This window comes from Pongo abelii, chromosome 9, assembly GCF_028885655.2.
Source record: "Pongo abelii isolate AG06213 chromosome 9, NHGRI_mPonAbe1-v2.0_pri, whole genome shotgun sequence".
Classification (NCBI taxonomy): domain Eukaryota; kingdom Metazoa; phylum Chordata; class Mammalia; order Primates; family Hominidae; genus Pongo; species Pongo abelii.
This window is the reverse complement of record NC_071994.2, coordinates 117,750,646-117,763,751: the sequence shown is the minus strand read 5'-3', so window position 1 is coordinate 117,763,751 and position 13,106 is coordinate 117,750,646. Positions and strand designations below refer to the sequence as shown.

General features: G+C 37.9%; 1 protein-coding gene across 2 annotated transcripts in view; it reads left to right on the top strand.

Moving 5' to 3' along the window:
- NXPE4 (neurexophilin and PC-esterase domain family member 4) overlaps positions 1-5,713 on the top strand; it is a 94,041-nt gene extending 88,328 nt beyond the window's left edge. Inside the window, exon 7 of one of the 2 annotated variants that reach the window (XM_002822513.2) lies at positions 4,831-5,713. In XM_002822513.2, coding sequence (XP_002822559.2) covers positions 4,831-5,366 — 536 coding nt within the window. In that variant the 3' untranslated portion in view covers positions 5,367-5,713. The remainder of the gene's footprint in view (positions 1-4,830) is intronic. The other variant, XM_054525128.1, reaches the window with a different exon arrangement.
- Positions 5,714-13,106: the final 7,393 nt, after the last annotated feature.

The window sequence follows — 13,106 nt, the reverse complement described above, 5'->3', positions numbered from 1 at the left end:
TATCTTCTAGAATCTTCATGGCTTCAGGTCTTAGATTTAAGTCTTTGATCCATCTGGAGTTGATTTTTGTATAAGGTAAGAGATGAGGATCCACTTTCATTCTTCTATATGTGGCTTGCCAATTATCCCAGCACCATTTGTTGAACAGGGTGTTCTTCCCCCACTTTATGTTTTTGTTTGCTTTGTCAAAGATCAGTTGGCTGTAAGTATTGGGCTTTATTTCTGGGTTCTGTATTCTGTTCCATTGGTCTGTGTGCCTATTTTTATGCCAGTACCATGCTGTTTCAGTGACTATGGCCTTACAGTATAGTTTGAAGTCAGGTAATGTGATGCCTCCAGATTTGTTCTTTTTGCTTAGTCTTACTTTGGCTATGTGGGCTCTTTTTTGGTTCCATATGAATTTTAGAATTATTTTTTCTAGTTCTGTGAAGAATGATCGTGGTATTTTGAAGAAAATTGCATTGAATTTGTAGATTGCTTTTGACAGTACGGTCATTTTCACAATATTTATTCTACCCATCCATGAGCGTGTGATGTGTTTCCATTTATTCATGTCATCTATAATTTCTTTGGGCGGTGTTTTGTAGTTTTCCTTGTAGAGGTCTTTCACATCCTTGGCTAGGTATTCCTAAGGTTTTTATTTTATTTTATTTTATTTTATTTTACAGCTATTGTGAAAGGAGTTGAGTTCTTGATTTGATTCTCAGCTTGGTTGCTGTTGGTGTATAGCAGAGCTACTGATTTGTGTATGTTAATTTTGTATCCTAAAACTTTGCTAAACTCATTTACCAGTTCTGGGAGCTTTTTGGATAAGTCTTTAGAGTTTTCTAGGTATACTATCATATCATGAGCAACAGCAACAGTTTGACTTCCTCTTTACTGATTCGGATGTCCTTTATTTCTTCCTTTTGTCTGATTGCTCTAGCTAGGACTTCCAGTACTATGTTGAAGATAGGTGGTGAGAATGGGCATTCTTGTCTTGTTCCAGCTCTCAGAGGGAATGCTTTCAAGTTTTCCCCATTCAGTATTATGTTGGCTAAGCGTTTGTTGTAGATGGCTTCTATTACCTTAAGGTATGTCCCTTCTATGTTGATTTTGCTGAGGGTTTTAATACTAATGGATGCTGGATTTTCTCAAATGCTTTTTCTGTGTCTACTGAGATGATCATGTGATTTTTGTTTTTAATTCTGTTTATATGGTGTATCACATTTATTGACTTACGTATGTTAAACCATCCCTGCGTCCCTGGTATGAAACCCACTTGATCATGGTGGATTATCTTTTTGATATGCTGTTGGATTTAGTTAGCTAGTATTTTGTTGAGGATTTTAGCATCTGTGTTCATCAGGGATGTTACTGGTCTGTAGTTTTCTTTTTTGTTGTGTCCTTCCCTGGTTGAGGTATTAGGATGATACTGGCTTTACAGAATTATTTAGGGAGGATTCCTTCTTTCTCCATTTTTTGGAATAGTGTGAATAGGATTTGTATCAATTTTTCTTTGAATGTCTGACAGAAATCAGCTGTGAATCTATCCTGAACTTTTTGTGTTGGCAATTTTTTAATTATCATTTCAATCTCGCTGTTTGTTACTGGTCTGTTCAGAGATTCTTTATCTTCCTGGTTTAATCTAGGAGGGTTGTATATTTCCAGGAATTTATCCCCTCTAGGTTTTCTAGTTTATGTGCTTAAAGGTGTTCATAGTAGCCTTGAATAATCTTTCGTATTTCTGTGGTATCAGTTGTAATATCTCCCGTTTTATTTCTAATTGAGCTTATTTGGATCTTCTCTCTTCTTAGTTAATCTTGCTAATGGTTTATCAATTTTATTTATCTTTTCAAAGAACCAGCTTTTTGTTTCATTTATTTTTGTATTACTTTTGTTTCAGTTTCATTTACTTCTGCTCTGATCTTCATTATTTCTTTTTTTCTGCCAGGTTTGGGTTTGGATTATTCTTGTTTCTCCAGTTCCATGAGGTATAACATTAGTTTATCTATTTGTGCTCCCTCTGACTTTTTGATGTAGGCATTTAAGTCTATGAACTTTCCTCTTAACATCACTTTTCCTGTATCCCAGAGGTTTTGATAGCTTGTATCACTATTATGGTTCAGTTCAAAGAATTTTTAATTTCCATCTTGATTTTATTGTAGACTCAATTATCATTCAAGAGCAGGTTATTTAATTTCCATGTATTTGCATGGTTTTGAGGGTTCCTTTTGGAGTTGATTTCCAATTTTATTCCACTGTAGTCTGAGAGAGTACTTGATATAATTTTGATTTTCTTAAATTTACTGAGACTTGTTTTGTGGCCTATCATATGTTCTATCTTGGAGAATGTTCCATGTGCTGATGAATAGAATGTATATTCTTCACTTGTTGGGTAGAATGTTCTGTAAATATCTGTTAAGTTCATTTGTTGTAGGGTATGGTTTAAGTCCATTATTTCTTTGTTGACTTTCTGTCTTGATGACCAGTCTAGTGCTGTCAGTGGAGTGTTAAAGTTCCCCGCTATTGTTGTATTGCCATCTCTCTCATTTTTTTGGTCTATTAGTAATTGTTTTGTAAATTTGGGTGCTCCAGTGTTAGATGCATATATATTTAGAATTGTGGTATTTTCCTGTTGAATTAGTTATTTTATCATTATATAATGTCCCTCTTTGTCTTTTTAAACTGCTGTTGCTTTAAGGTTTGTTTTGTCTGATATAAGAATTGCTACTCCTGCTTGCTTTTGGTGCCCATTTGCATGGAATGTCTTTTTCCACCCCTTTACCTGAAGTTTATGTGAGTTCTTATGTGTTATTAATAGGTGAGTTTCCTGAAGACAGCAGAAACTTGGCTGGTGAATTCTTACCCATTCTTCCATTCTGCATGTTTTAAGTAGAGCATTCAGGTCATTTACATTCAATATTAGTATTGAGATATGAAATACTATTCTATTCATTGTGCTACTTGTTGCCTAAATACCTTGTTTTTCTTTTCATTGCATTATTTCATGTAGGTCCTTTGAGAATTATGCTTTAGGGAGGTTCTATTTTGGTGTGTTTTGATAACTTGCTTCAAGATTTAGAGCTCCTTTTAGTAGTTATTGTAGTGCTTGCTGGTAGTGGCAAATTCTGTCAGCATTTGTCTGGAAAAGACTATGTTTTCTTCATTTATGAAGCTTAGTTTTGCTGGATACAAAATTCTTGACTGATAATTTTTTTGTTTAAGGAGGCTAAAATAGAACCCCAATCCCTTCTAGCTTGTAGGGTTTCTGCTGAGAAATCAGCTGTCAATCTGCTAAGTTTTCTTTTATAGGTTACCTGATGCCTTTGCCTCACAGCTCCTAAGATTTTTTCCTTCATCTTGACTTTAGATAATCTGCTTACTATGTGCCTAGGCAATGATCTTTCTGTGATGAATTTCCCAGGTATTCTTTGAGCTTCTTGTATTTGGATATCTAGATCTCTACCAAGGTCAGGGAAATTTTCCTGATTAGTCCCTCAAATATGTTTTCCAGACTTTTAAATTTCTCTTCTTCCTTGAGAATACCAATTATTCTTAGGTTTGGGCATTTAGCATAGTCCCAAACTTCTTGGTGGCTTTGTTCATTTTTTAAAATCCTTTTTGTCTTTGATGGATTGGGTTAATTCTAAAGCCTTGTCTTCTAGCTCTGAGTTTCTTTTTTCTGCTTGTTCAATTCTATTGCTGAGACTTTCCAGTGCATTTTGCATTTCTCTAAGTGTATCCTTGATTTCCAGAAGTTGTGATTGTTTTTTATTTATACTATCCATTTCACTGAAGAATCTTCCTTTCATATTCTGTATCATGTTTTTAATTTAAGTTGGACTTCACCTTTCTCTGGTGCCTCCTTGCTTAGCTTAATAATCAACCTTCTAAATTATTTTTCCTACAATTCAGAGATTTCTTCTTGGTTTAGATCCATTGGTGGTGAACTGGTATGGTCTTTTGTGGGATTTAAAGAATCTTGTTTGTTCATATTACCAGAATTGGTTTTTGGGTTTCTTCTCATTTTGGTAGACATGTCAGAGGGAAGATCTGGGATTCAAGGGCTGCTGTTCAGATTCTTTTGTCCCACAGGGTGCTCCCTGGATGTGGTTTAATCCCCCTTCCCCTAGGAATGGGGCTTCCTGAGAGCCAAACTGTAGTGAATGTTTTTGCTCTTCTGAGTCTCGCTACCCAGTGGAGCTACTGGGCTCTGGGCTGGTACTGGAGAGTGTCTGCAAAGAATCCTGTGATGTGACCCATCTTCAGGTCTTGCAGCCTTGAATACCAGCACCTGCTCCAGTGGAGTTACCAGGGGAGTGAAGTGGACTCTGTGAGGGTCTTTGGTTGTGTTTTTGTTTAGTGCGCTGGTTTTGTGTTGGTTGGCCTCCAGCCAGCAGGTGGCACTTTCAAGAGCACATCGGCTGCTGTCCTATAGGCAGGATGCAAACTTGCCCTAGGGACACAGTTTTTCAGCATCTCAGAGAGACTGCAGTGGTGATCCTGTTCCTTCAAAGGGTCTATGGATTCTTCTGACTTTCCTGGTATGTTCCTGTGGCAGTTCTTGGAGCAGAAGTTCATGATGTGGGTCTCCACATGCTGCACTGTTTGTCTGAGTGAGAGCTGCAAGCTAGTCCTGCCTCCTATCCACCATCTTAATCCAAGAAGCTACGTAACACTTTTGACTGTTCAAATAATTTTCAAAAACATCTCTTCATCTAAACCTATAATAAATTAGACATGATTAGCTTATTTAATTATACCAATCAAATCTCTTCTATCTTTATATCTACTCAATCTTGGTAACTATATCCTCCTTTTATTTTGGGATTGCCTATTTGTTATCAGCGCTGAAGTCAGTGGATCTGCATGAATCTGGAAAATTGCAACACCAGCTTGCTGTGGATTTGGATAGGAACATCAACATCCAGTGGCAAAAACACTGTTATCCCTTGATAGGATCAATGACCTATTCAGTCAAAGAGATGGAGTACCTCACCCGGGCCATTGACAGAACTGGAGGAGAAAAAAATACTGTCATTGTTATTTCCCTGGGCCAGCATTTCAGACCCTTTCCCATTGATGTTTTTATCCGAAGGGCCCTCAATGTCCACAAAGCCATTCAGCATCTTCTTCTGAGAAGCCCAGACACTATGGTTATCATCAAAACAGAAAACATCAGGGAGATGTACAATGATGCAGAAAGATTTAGTGACTTTCATGGTTACATTCAATATCTCATCATAAAGGACATTTTCCAGGATCTCAGTGTGAGTATCATTGATGCCTGGGATATAACAATTGCATATGGCACAAATAATGTACACCCACCTCAACATGTAGTTGGAAATCAGATTAATATATTATTAAACTATATTTGTTAAATAACGCAAAAGTCTGAAATTCATTCACTTAAGTAAAAAAATTTATTGACTGTCTACTAGCAGGCCAGACGCTGTGTTTGGCTCTGAATTCCCAACTAGCAAGAGCAGAGAATTTACATTATGGCTGATCCATAAGCCACCAATTCAGCTAAATGAGATGTTTCTAATCTGGGATCCCACTTAAACATAAAACTAAAAATACTCATGAAAAGAGCCTACCCTTCTTGATCGGAGCCATACCACTCTTCACCAATGGGAAGTCAAGATACCTATGGGTAAAAGTTCTCTCTGACGCATGAAAATTCAGAGTGATAAAGTAATTTTAAAATAAATATTTGGAGAAAGCAGTCCTGTTTGTTTATTTCTACCACTAAAGACAAGCTCTAGATGAATTTCCAAGTCAGAAGAGAAGTCTTGTGAGGCAATTCTCCCATAGTCATAGAGAGAATTCTAAGCAAGGACATGTGGGTCCTGAAAACCTCTAAATTTTCTCTCTCTGTAGGAACTCCTGATACTAGGCTCTAATCTGATTCTGTAGTATTTTTCATCCAGGTTTATAGGATAACACAGGTAAAAGCACAGGCCACTAGAATTCAGGAAGTTTGTCTTTAGTCTTGTTGCTGTTGATCATTTTAAGACTTTGGAGGGTTGGGTGCAGTGGCTCACACCTGTAATCCTAGCACTTTGTGTTGCGAGACAATCAAAGACTGGAGAAACCAAAAAAGGTTCAGGAGAGTCTATGAAATTAAGGTGATCACTGGCTCAGCCGGACATAGGTCCAGAAAGTCTGAGCCCCGAACAAAGGGCTTTTCCTACTTTTAAACATCTTAAGGCGGGAACCATGTGAGGCAGGAAGCGAGTTACAGAAGCAAGAAACAAACGCAGCATTACAACATTTCTTACATCTTGAGAGAAACAGGTCTTGCAACCTAAACTTAACAGTCTTGTGACCCTGCAGCCATGTAGGAAGATAAGCAGGAACTCTCTGGGCCTGTAATATACTTTGAGGAATGTAGAGTTGGGGAGTATAGATAAGGTCCACTGTCCACAGAGAGAAGACAGGCTGTTAATATTCCCTTTCAACTTGAGTGTGGGGGTGAGGGGTCACACTTTGCAGCAGCTTTAAGAGGATTTTAAAATATCTATTACTACTACTATTAGGTTATAGTTGATTTTATTAATTCCTTCTTCATTTGGAGGCTGAGGTGGAAGGGTCACTTGAGTCCAGGGGTTTGACGCTGCAGTGACACACCACTACACTACAGCCAGAGTGACAGCGCAAGACCCAGCCTCAAAAAACAACAACAACAAAAGAGTGGATACGTAACTTCAGCTCTCTGGGCCTCATGTGGTACTTTGGGCACTACCTTGAGGGGCAGAGTCAGGAGAGGTGCCCCATGGGGCAGAGTATCAGTTCCAATACCACTGCTTCAGCCAGAATATCAGTCATTCTTACCTATATGTACATGGAATCCTGGGTGAGCTTTTTGTTTGAAAAAATTCCACGGCTTAAAATATGTTTGCGAGCCACTATTGTCTGAAAGCTATTAAGTAGATAATAAATAACAATGTTTCCTATAATCTACACATGTAGGTTAACATCTTAATCACTCTCATTTGCATTTTAATAGGCCTTCCCAAGACTTGATCAAAAAAGAGTGTTGGATATGAGAATTTCAGTTGAATAGAGCAATGTGATTATTGTCAAGCAGTTTGGTACCATATTCTTCCTTAATTTTGTACCCTTCATCATGCCCCAGATACCACCAGGCCCCTGACCCAATAGTAAGAATGGCAAGAGTACCTGCATCTGGAAAAAAACAGTTACAATAGGGCACCTTAAATATGTTTATCCAGTGTTTTGGGGGCAGCAGGAGATAATACATTTTCTATTTATTTGCCAATAATCACAGTTCATAGTTCAATGCCCCATATACACTCAGATGGTCAACATTTTTTTTTAAATCCCTACCATGTGCCAGGAACTGTTCTAGTCTTTAGGTATATAGTCATCAAAAAGACAAATGATATCTCTGCCATCAAAGATTTTATATTCTAATAAAGGAAAAAGATAATACACAAAAAGACATAAAATGATTCCACAATTCATGATAAAGTCATATGAACAAAGCATATCACATCAGTGATAGGGTAACGGCATGGTGGTGATGGAGGTGACTAGGTATTTAGAAAAGCATCTCAGAAGAGAAGCATTGAAAGTGGGATAAAAAAGATAAAAAGGAGGCAGCCGTGAAACAAAATGGAGGAAGACAGAGGCTTGAGAAGTTAGAGAAACAAGCAGGAGCTAGATCTTATGTGGCCTTATTACCTATGGCAAGGAGTTTAAATTTTATCCTAATTATAATGGGTGGGTAGTTGAGGGAGGAAGGAAGGGAGAGGGAAAATAAGAGGGAATGAAAGAGAGTAAGAGAGTGAAGAAGAGAGGGGGAAATAAAGGGAGCGGGGAGCAGTACCTTAACTCAAGCATCACCATGGACTACTATAGCTGCTAAGGTAAGAATGAACAAGGGTTGTGAAGCTCCAGGAATGGTAGAACAGCACCTGCTTTCTTCTATTAATAGAGTGACTTTCCACTACCCCTTTCTACTTGAGGTAAGGATGGATAAAAGGTATTAAAGATCTTGCAAAAGGAGCAGAATATTTAAAAGGAACACAGAGCACTATAATTTTAGCACAGAAACTAAAATTTGAATGTGACCCAGAGATTTTTTTTAAGAAAAGAAAAAGAAGATATATGTTTGTAATATGTGAACTCTAAGAGGGAGTGTAAGCTCAGATAGAAAGATACATTCAGAATGATAATTCTCAGAAGTTAGCACTTTCTAGGGGCAATCCATGAAGGCTTAATGGTTCTTCTGAAAACCAAATCAATATACACACAGAGTTAGCTGTGGCAATGTCTGTGTGATGTTTCATATGTTTATTTCTTGTCTGAGATGATTGGCCAGTATATATATAGCAAGTACAAGTTGTTCTTCCAACAGAGGGAAAAAGTAAAAATGACTGACATATAGCCCTTGGAGCTGAATGGATTCTTAAACATTTTGGAAAAATACTCCACAAAGAAAAAACATTGTAAAAATGTCCAAGGGAAATTATTAACAAGAGGCAAGCATATTAAAGAATATACTGAAAAGAAACTGACAAGGTAAGGTATTTTTTTCAAGAAAGGGTATTTAAAAAAAATAAAAAGTGTATTCTAAGTACCAGTTTGTGCTGAATCCTTACAGTTATAATCTTTCTCATCACTGTAACTAACAGTCTGGGTCCAATGAAGAGGTAGAAACCACCCAGTGGGCCAAACGGGGGGAAGTTTGATATAAAGAATTATTAAACTCTGATAAATGAGTGACTGTAAGATAAAAGGAATCTCTATGTGGTATGCCTAAGGCTGAGGGACGGTGTACAAAAAAAACTTGGAAGAAGGTCCCTCCCCAAGGCTGCGGTTCAGCCTTATTGGGAAATGTATAGTTCATTTCACTGGAAAGCAGAGATCGTTGGTTTTCCCAGGCTAGAGCTCGTCTGCAGTTGCTGGGCAAGCAGAAGGGAATCCTCCATAGTCCAGGCAGGGTTCAGGCAATCAGGAACCAGGGGTGTGGACAAGTGGGTGAGGGCCTAGGACAAAGATGAGCTGTGCAGGGGGCCTGCATGGAGAATCGAGTGCCCATGCAAGCAGTAGGCCTTCACAGACAGGGAGTGCTGGGGTGCTGTAGCCAATGTGGAAGGCCAGGAAAGGTTATTGCCAGGCCAGGATGAGGCTGCAAGGTTGCCAAAAGATTGCTTATTCTGGGAACATGGCTGGGGAAGAGCCCTACTGGATGTCCCCATACCAAAAACACTACCCTACTGCACAGCCACCAGAAACAGCAGGAGAGTTCCTTCTTTCTGCAATGCCCCTCCAAAGCCCTCTGCTGAGAAAACTTAGCAATGTGCTCACTATACAGGAGGGTGCTTAAGGCAATTCTGTCCATGATTGCAGAGAATGTATACAAAGGCAAATTTGGAGTCAAGAAGTAATAAATCAATAACTGACACAGTCATCAACCCAGTCCTTTCAACTGGGTCATTTCTTTAGGAAACAAATAGACTACTCTCTAATAGTTTGCATCTTACAAAAGAAAACATAAATTTAAATACATATATATGTGTGTATGTAGAATATAAATATTCTCCATATGTGTGCAAATATTCTATATATACAGAGATAGAGAGAGAGAGAGAGAGAGATCCCTTGATATTACATGATTCTCTTGAGGTATGGCCACATATCTTCTCCCCTTTTCATAAAACCTTCTTGAAAACATATATTTTTTTGTCCTTGCTACCTCCTATTCTCTGTTACAACACATTCCAGTTGGGCTTATGTTCTAAATCGCTCCTGCCAAGGGTACTAATGGCCTTTGTGTTGCTAAATCCAATGGCTACTTCTTTGTCTTCATCCATCTCAGCCTTTCAGTAGTGTTTGACCCAATTGACTGTGCCTTCTTTATTCACTCACTCACTTTCCTTTGTTTCTGTGCCACAAATTTCTCTGTGTTTTCCTCCTGCTTCCTTGGTCACTCCTTCCCATTTTCCTTTGCCAATCCCCACTCAGCTGCTTGGCCTCTAAAGCTGGAGTGCCCTGGGGTTCATTCCTATGCATCTACTTTGCTCTATCTATATGCTAATTTGGGGTGATACCCACTCCCTGGCTTAAATACCACTGATGATTTCCATAACTTCTAAGTATTTGTCTCCAGCTCTGATTTCTCCACTGGGCTTAGGACTTGCATATCTAATTGCCTACTTAATTTTCCATTTACCTGTCCAGGAGACATCTCAAACTCAATAGGATCAAAGTAGAATTCTTGATTTATATTCCAAAATGCATTTGTCCCTAGTTTTCTCCAGCTCAGAAATGTTTCCAAGATTCATACAGGTAGTCATAAATTGTCCTTGATTCATCTACTTCTCTCATTCCTCTCAAAGTTCTGCCATTTTTTTTTTTTACAATATATGTGGAGAATCTTTCTCCTCTTCTCTATCTCCATTGCTACCATCTTAGTCTAAACAGTATCACCTCTTTCCTGGACTCAGGCAATAACTGATCTTTTGCTCATAATCTTGAAACTTCTACAACCCATTCTTTGCCCAGTAGCTAGACTGAGCTTTTTAAACTGTAAATGAGATCCATTTTACATCCCTGGATAAAACCCTGTAATGGCTTCCAAACTCCTTTCCATGATCCATAATGATGAGTCCTTCCTGTCATTCCAATCTCAGATAAGTTTTCCTGACCACACTGTAAAACTAGATCATTCCAAGTCCCTATTACTCTTAATTACTTCACTGTTTCCTTTCCATGAGTGTATGTATCACTATCCAAAATAATCTCATTAATTTAGTTGTATATATTATTTTTACCTGTTCTACTCACAGTAAACTCTAGGTTCTCTAACAGTAAGGACCATGTATTTGTTCACTAGGTGCCTTGTTCACAGCATCAGGAACTATGTCTAGCATATGTTAAAGATTCAGTTTATACCTGTTAAATAAAATACAATGATTCATTTTACATTTGCCAGGGAGTAAGTGGAATGTAACAGCCACCTATTTAAACAGATGGTTTTGTGTAAAAAGGGCATGGCCTACAATAAAGACATGTTCTCTGTTAGGAGAATATATCCAAAATATGACAGAGAGGCCCCGAGATTCATCAAGCCTGCAAAAGCCCATGTGAAGTATATCACAAATATTTTTGATGTTCTGACTCAGAAATGAAGAATTTAAGGACAAATTATGTTTTTCAATATTTTCCATTGATGGCTAAAGCTTTAAACTAGGAGAATCCTGACATCTGTTATTCACTGTACTGTTTCTGTTGCCAGGAAAGACTTGCTCTTCTGGAATGTAGACAATGATATCAATACAAATGGTTCCTGGAAAAGGCTTGGCGTGCTTGGAAAAATAAAGATGAATAAGATTTTTTCCTGCCTGGAAAGTACTCATTATCCAACTAGGGAGATAATCTTTTATAGAGTATAGAAATAACTTATAAGTAAAAGAAGAGGTCTTCTGGAATAGCTCAAACTCCTATATCCCACAATAAATTAGGCTCTAAAGGTGGCCCTTTAATGGATTTCCCATTTCCAGAATTAGGTAAAGATCATATGAAACATATATTCTTGCATTCAATCCATTGTCCTGGCTGTTCCTTTTTTATGGAAAGAATATCCCTTATGGCTTTCTCCAACCAATGAGATTTCAGTCACCCTTCAAGTCCCAGATCCCAGGTGGGATCTGGGTCAGTCAAGTCCCAGGTGGTGTAGGCATACTCAACCACCCCCTCTCTGTGCAATCCTGCACTATTTTCATATGGCTATTCTGTATTGTGCTAGAAATAGTTATTTATGTATCTGCATTTAGACACATATAACACTACAATTAAATCATACATTTCATGAGGGCAGGGAATATATCTTACTCATATATAAATAATCCCCAAACTTTATTTTTTTAGGATCATTATTTTTGATTAATGGTGATTTATGAGATTTTGGTGCATTGATCACCTGAGCAGTGTACACTGTACCCAATGTGTAGTCTTTTATCCCTCACCTCACTATCAACCTTTCCCCCAAGTCCCCAAAGTTCACTGGATCATTTTTTATGCCTTTATGTCTTCATAGCTTAGCTCCCACTTATGAGTGAGAACATATGATATGATGTTTGGTTTTCCATTCCTGAGTTACTTCATTTAGAATAATAGGCTTCGACTCTATCCAGGTTGCTGCGAATGCCATTATTTCCTTCCTTTTTATGGCTGAGTAGTATTCCATGGTATATATACACCACATTTTCTCTATCCACTCATTGATTGATGGGCATTTGGGCTGGTTCCATATTTTTGCAATTGCTAGTAGTGCTGCCATAAACATGTGTGTACCAGTGTCTTTTCTCATATAATGACTTCTTTTCCTCTGGGTAGATACCCAGTAGTGGTATATCTACTTTTAGTTCTTTAAGGAAACTCCATACTGTTTTCCACAGTGGTTGTACTAGTTTACATTCCCACCAGCAGTGTAAAAGTGTTCCCTTTTCACTACATCCACACCAACATCTATTATTTTTTTATTTTTTAAATTATGGCCATTCTTTCAGGGGTAAGGTGGTTTGCACTGTGGTTTCGATTTGTATTTCCCTGATAATCAGTGATGTTGAGCATTTTTCAATGTTTGTTGGCCATTTCTAAATCTTCTTTTGAGAATTGTCTATTCACGTCCTTAGCCCACTTTTTGATAAGACTGTTTGTTTTTTTCTTGCTGATTTGTTTGAGTTCCTTGTAGATTCTGGATATTAGTCCTTTGTCGGATGCATAGTTAGTGAAAATTTTCTCCCACTCTGTGGGTTGTCTGTTAACTCTGCTGATTATTTCCTTTGCTGTGCAGAAGCTTTTTAGGAGTTAATTAAAATAATCCCAAACTTTAGAGATAAGCGTCCACATGTGGGATCCCAGTTACTTTCAAGTTTGCAACTGTAGGCATGTAATAAATGACTGGAAGTAAATAAGAAAATGAATGAATCAATAAGTAAGTTCCCTATATGACTCATATGAGGAGAAAGTAAAATTTCAGAAAAGCTTCCTGAGAGATAAAAAGAGAGATGAGGGATTAGTGACAGGAAATATGACTCACCCTCCTATTTGCCCTCATCTTTATTGCCTCTTGTACTGAACATCTC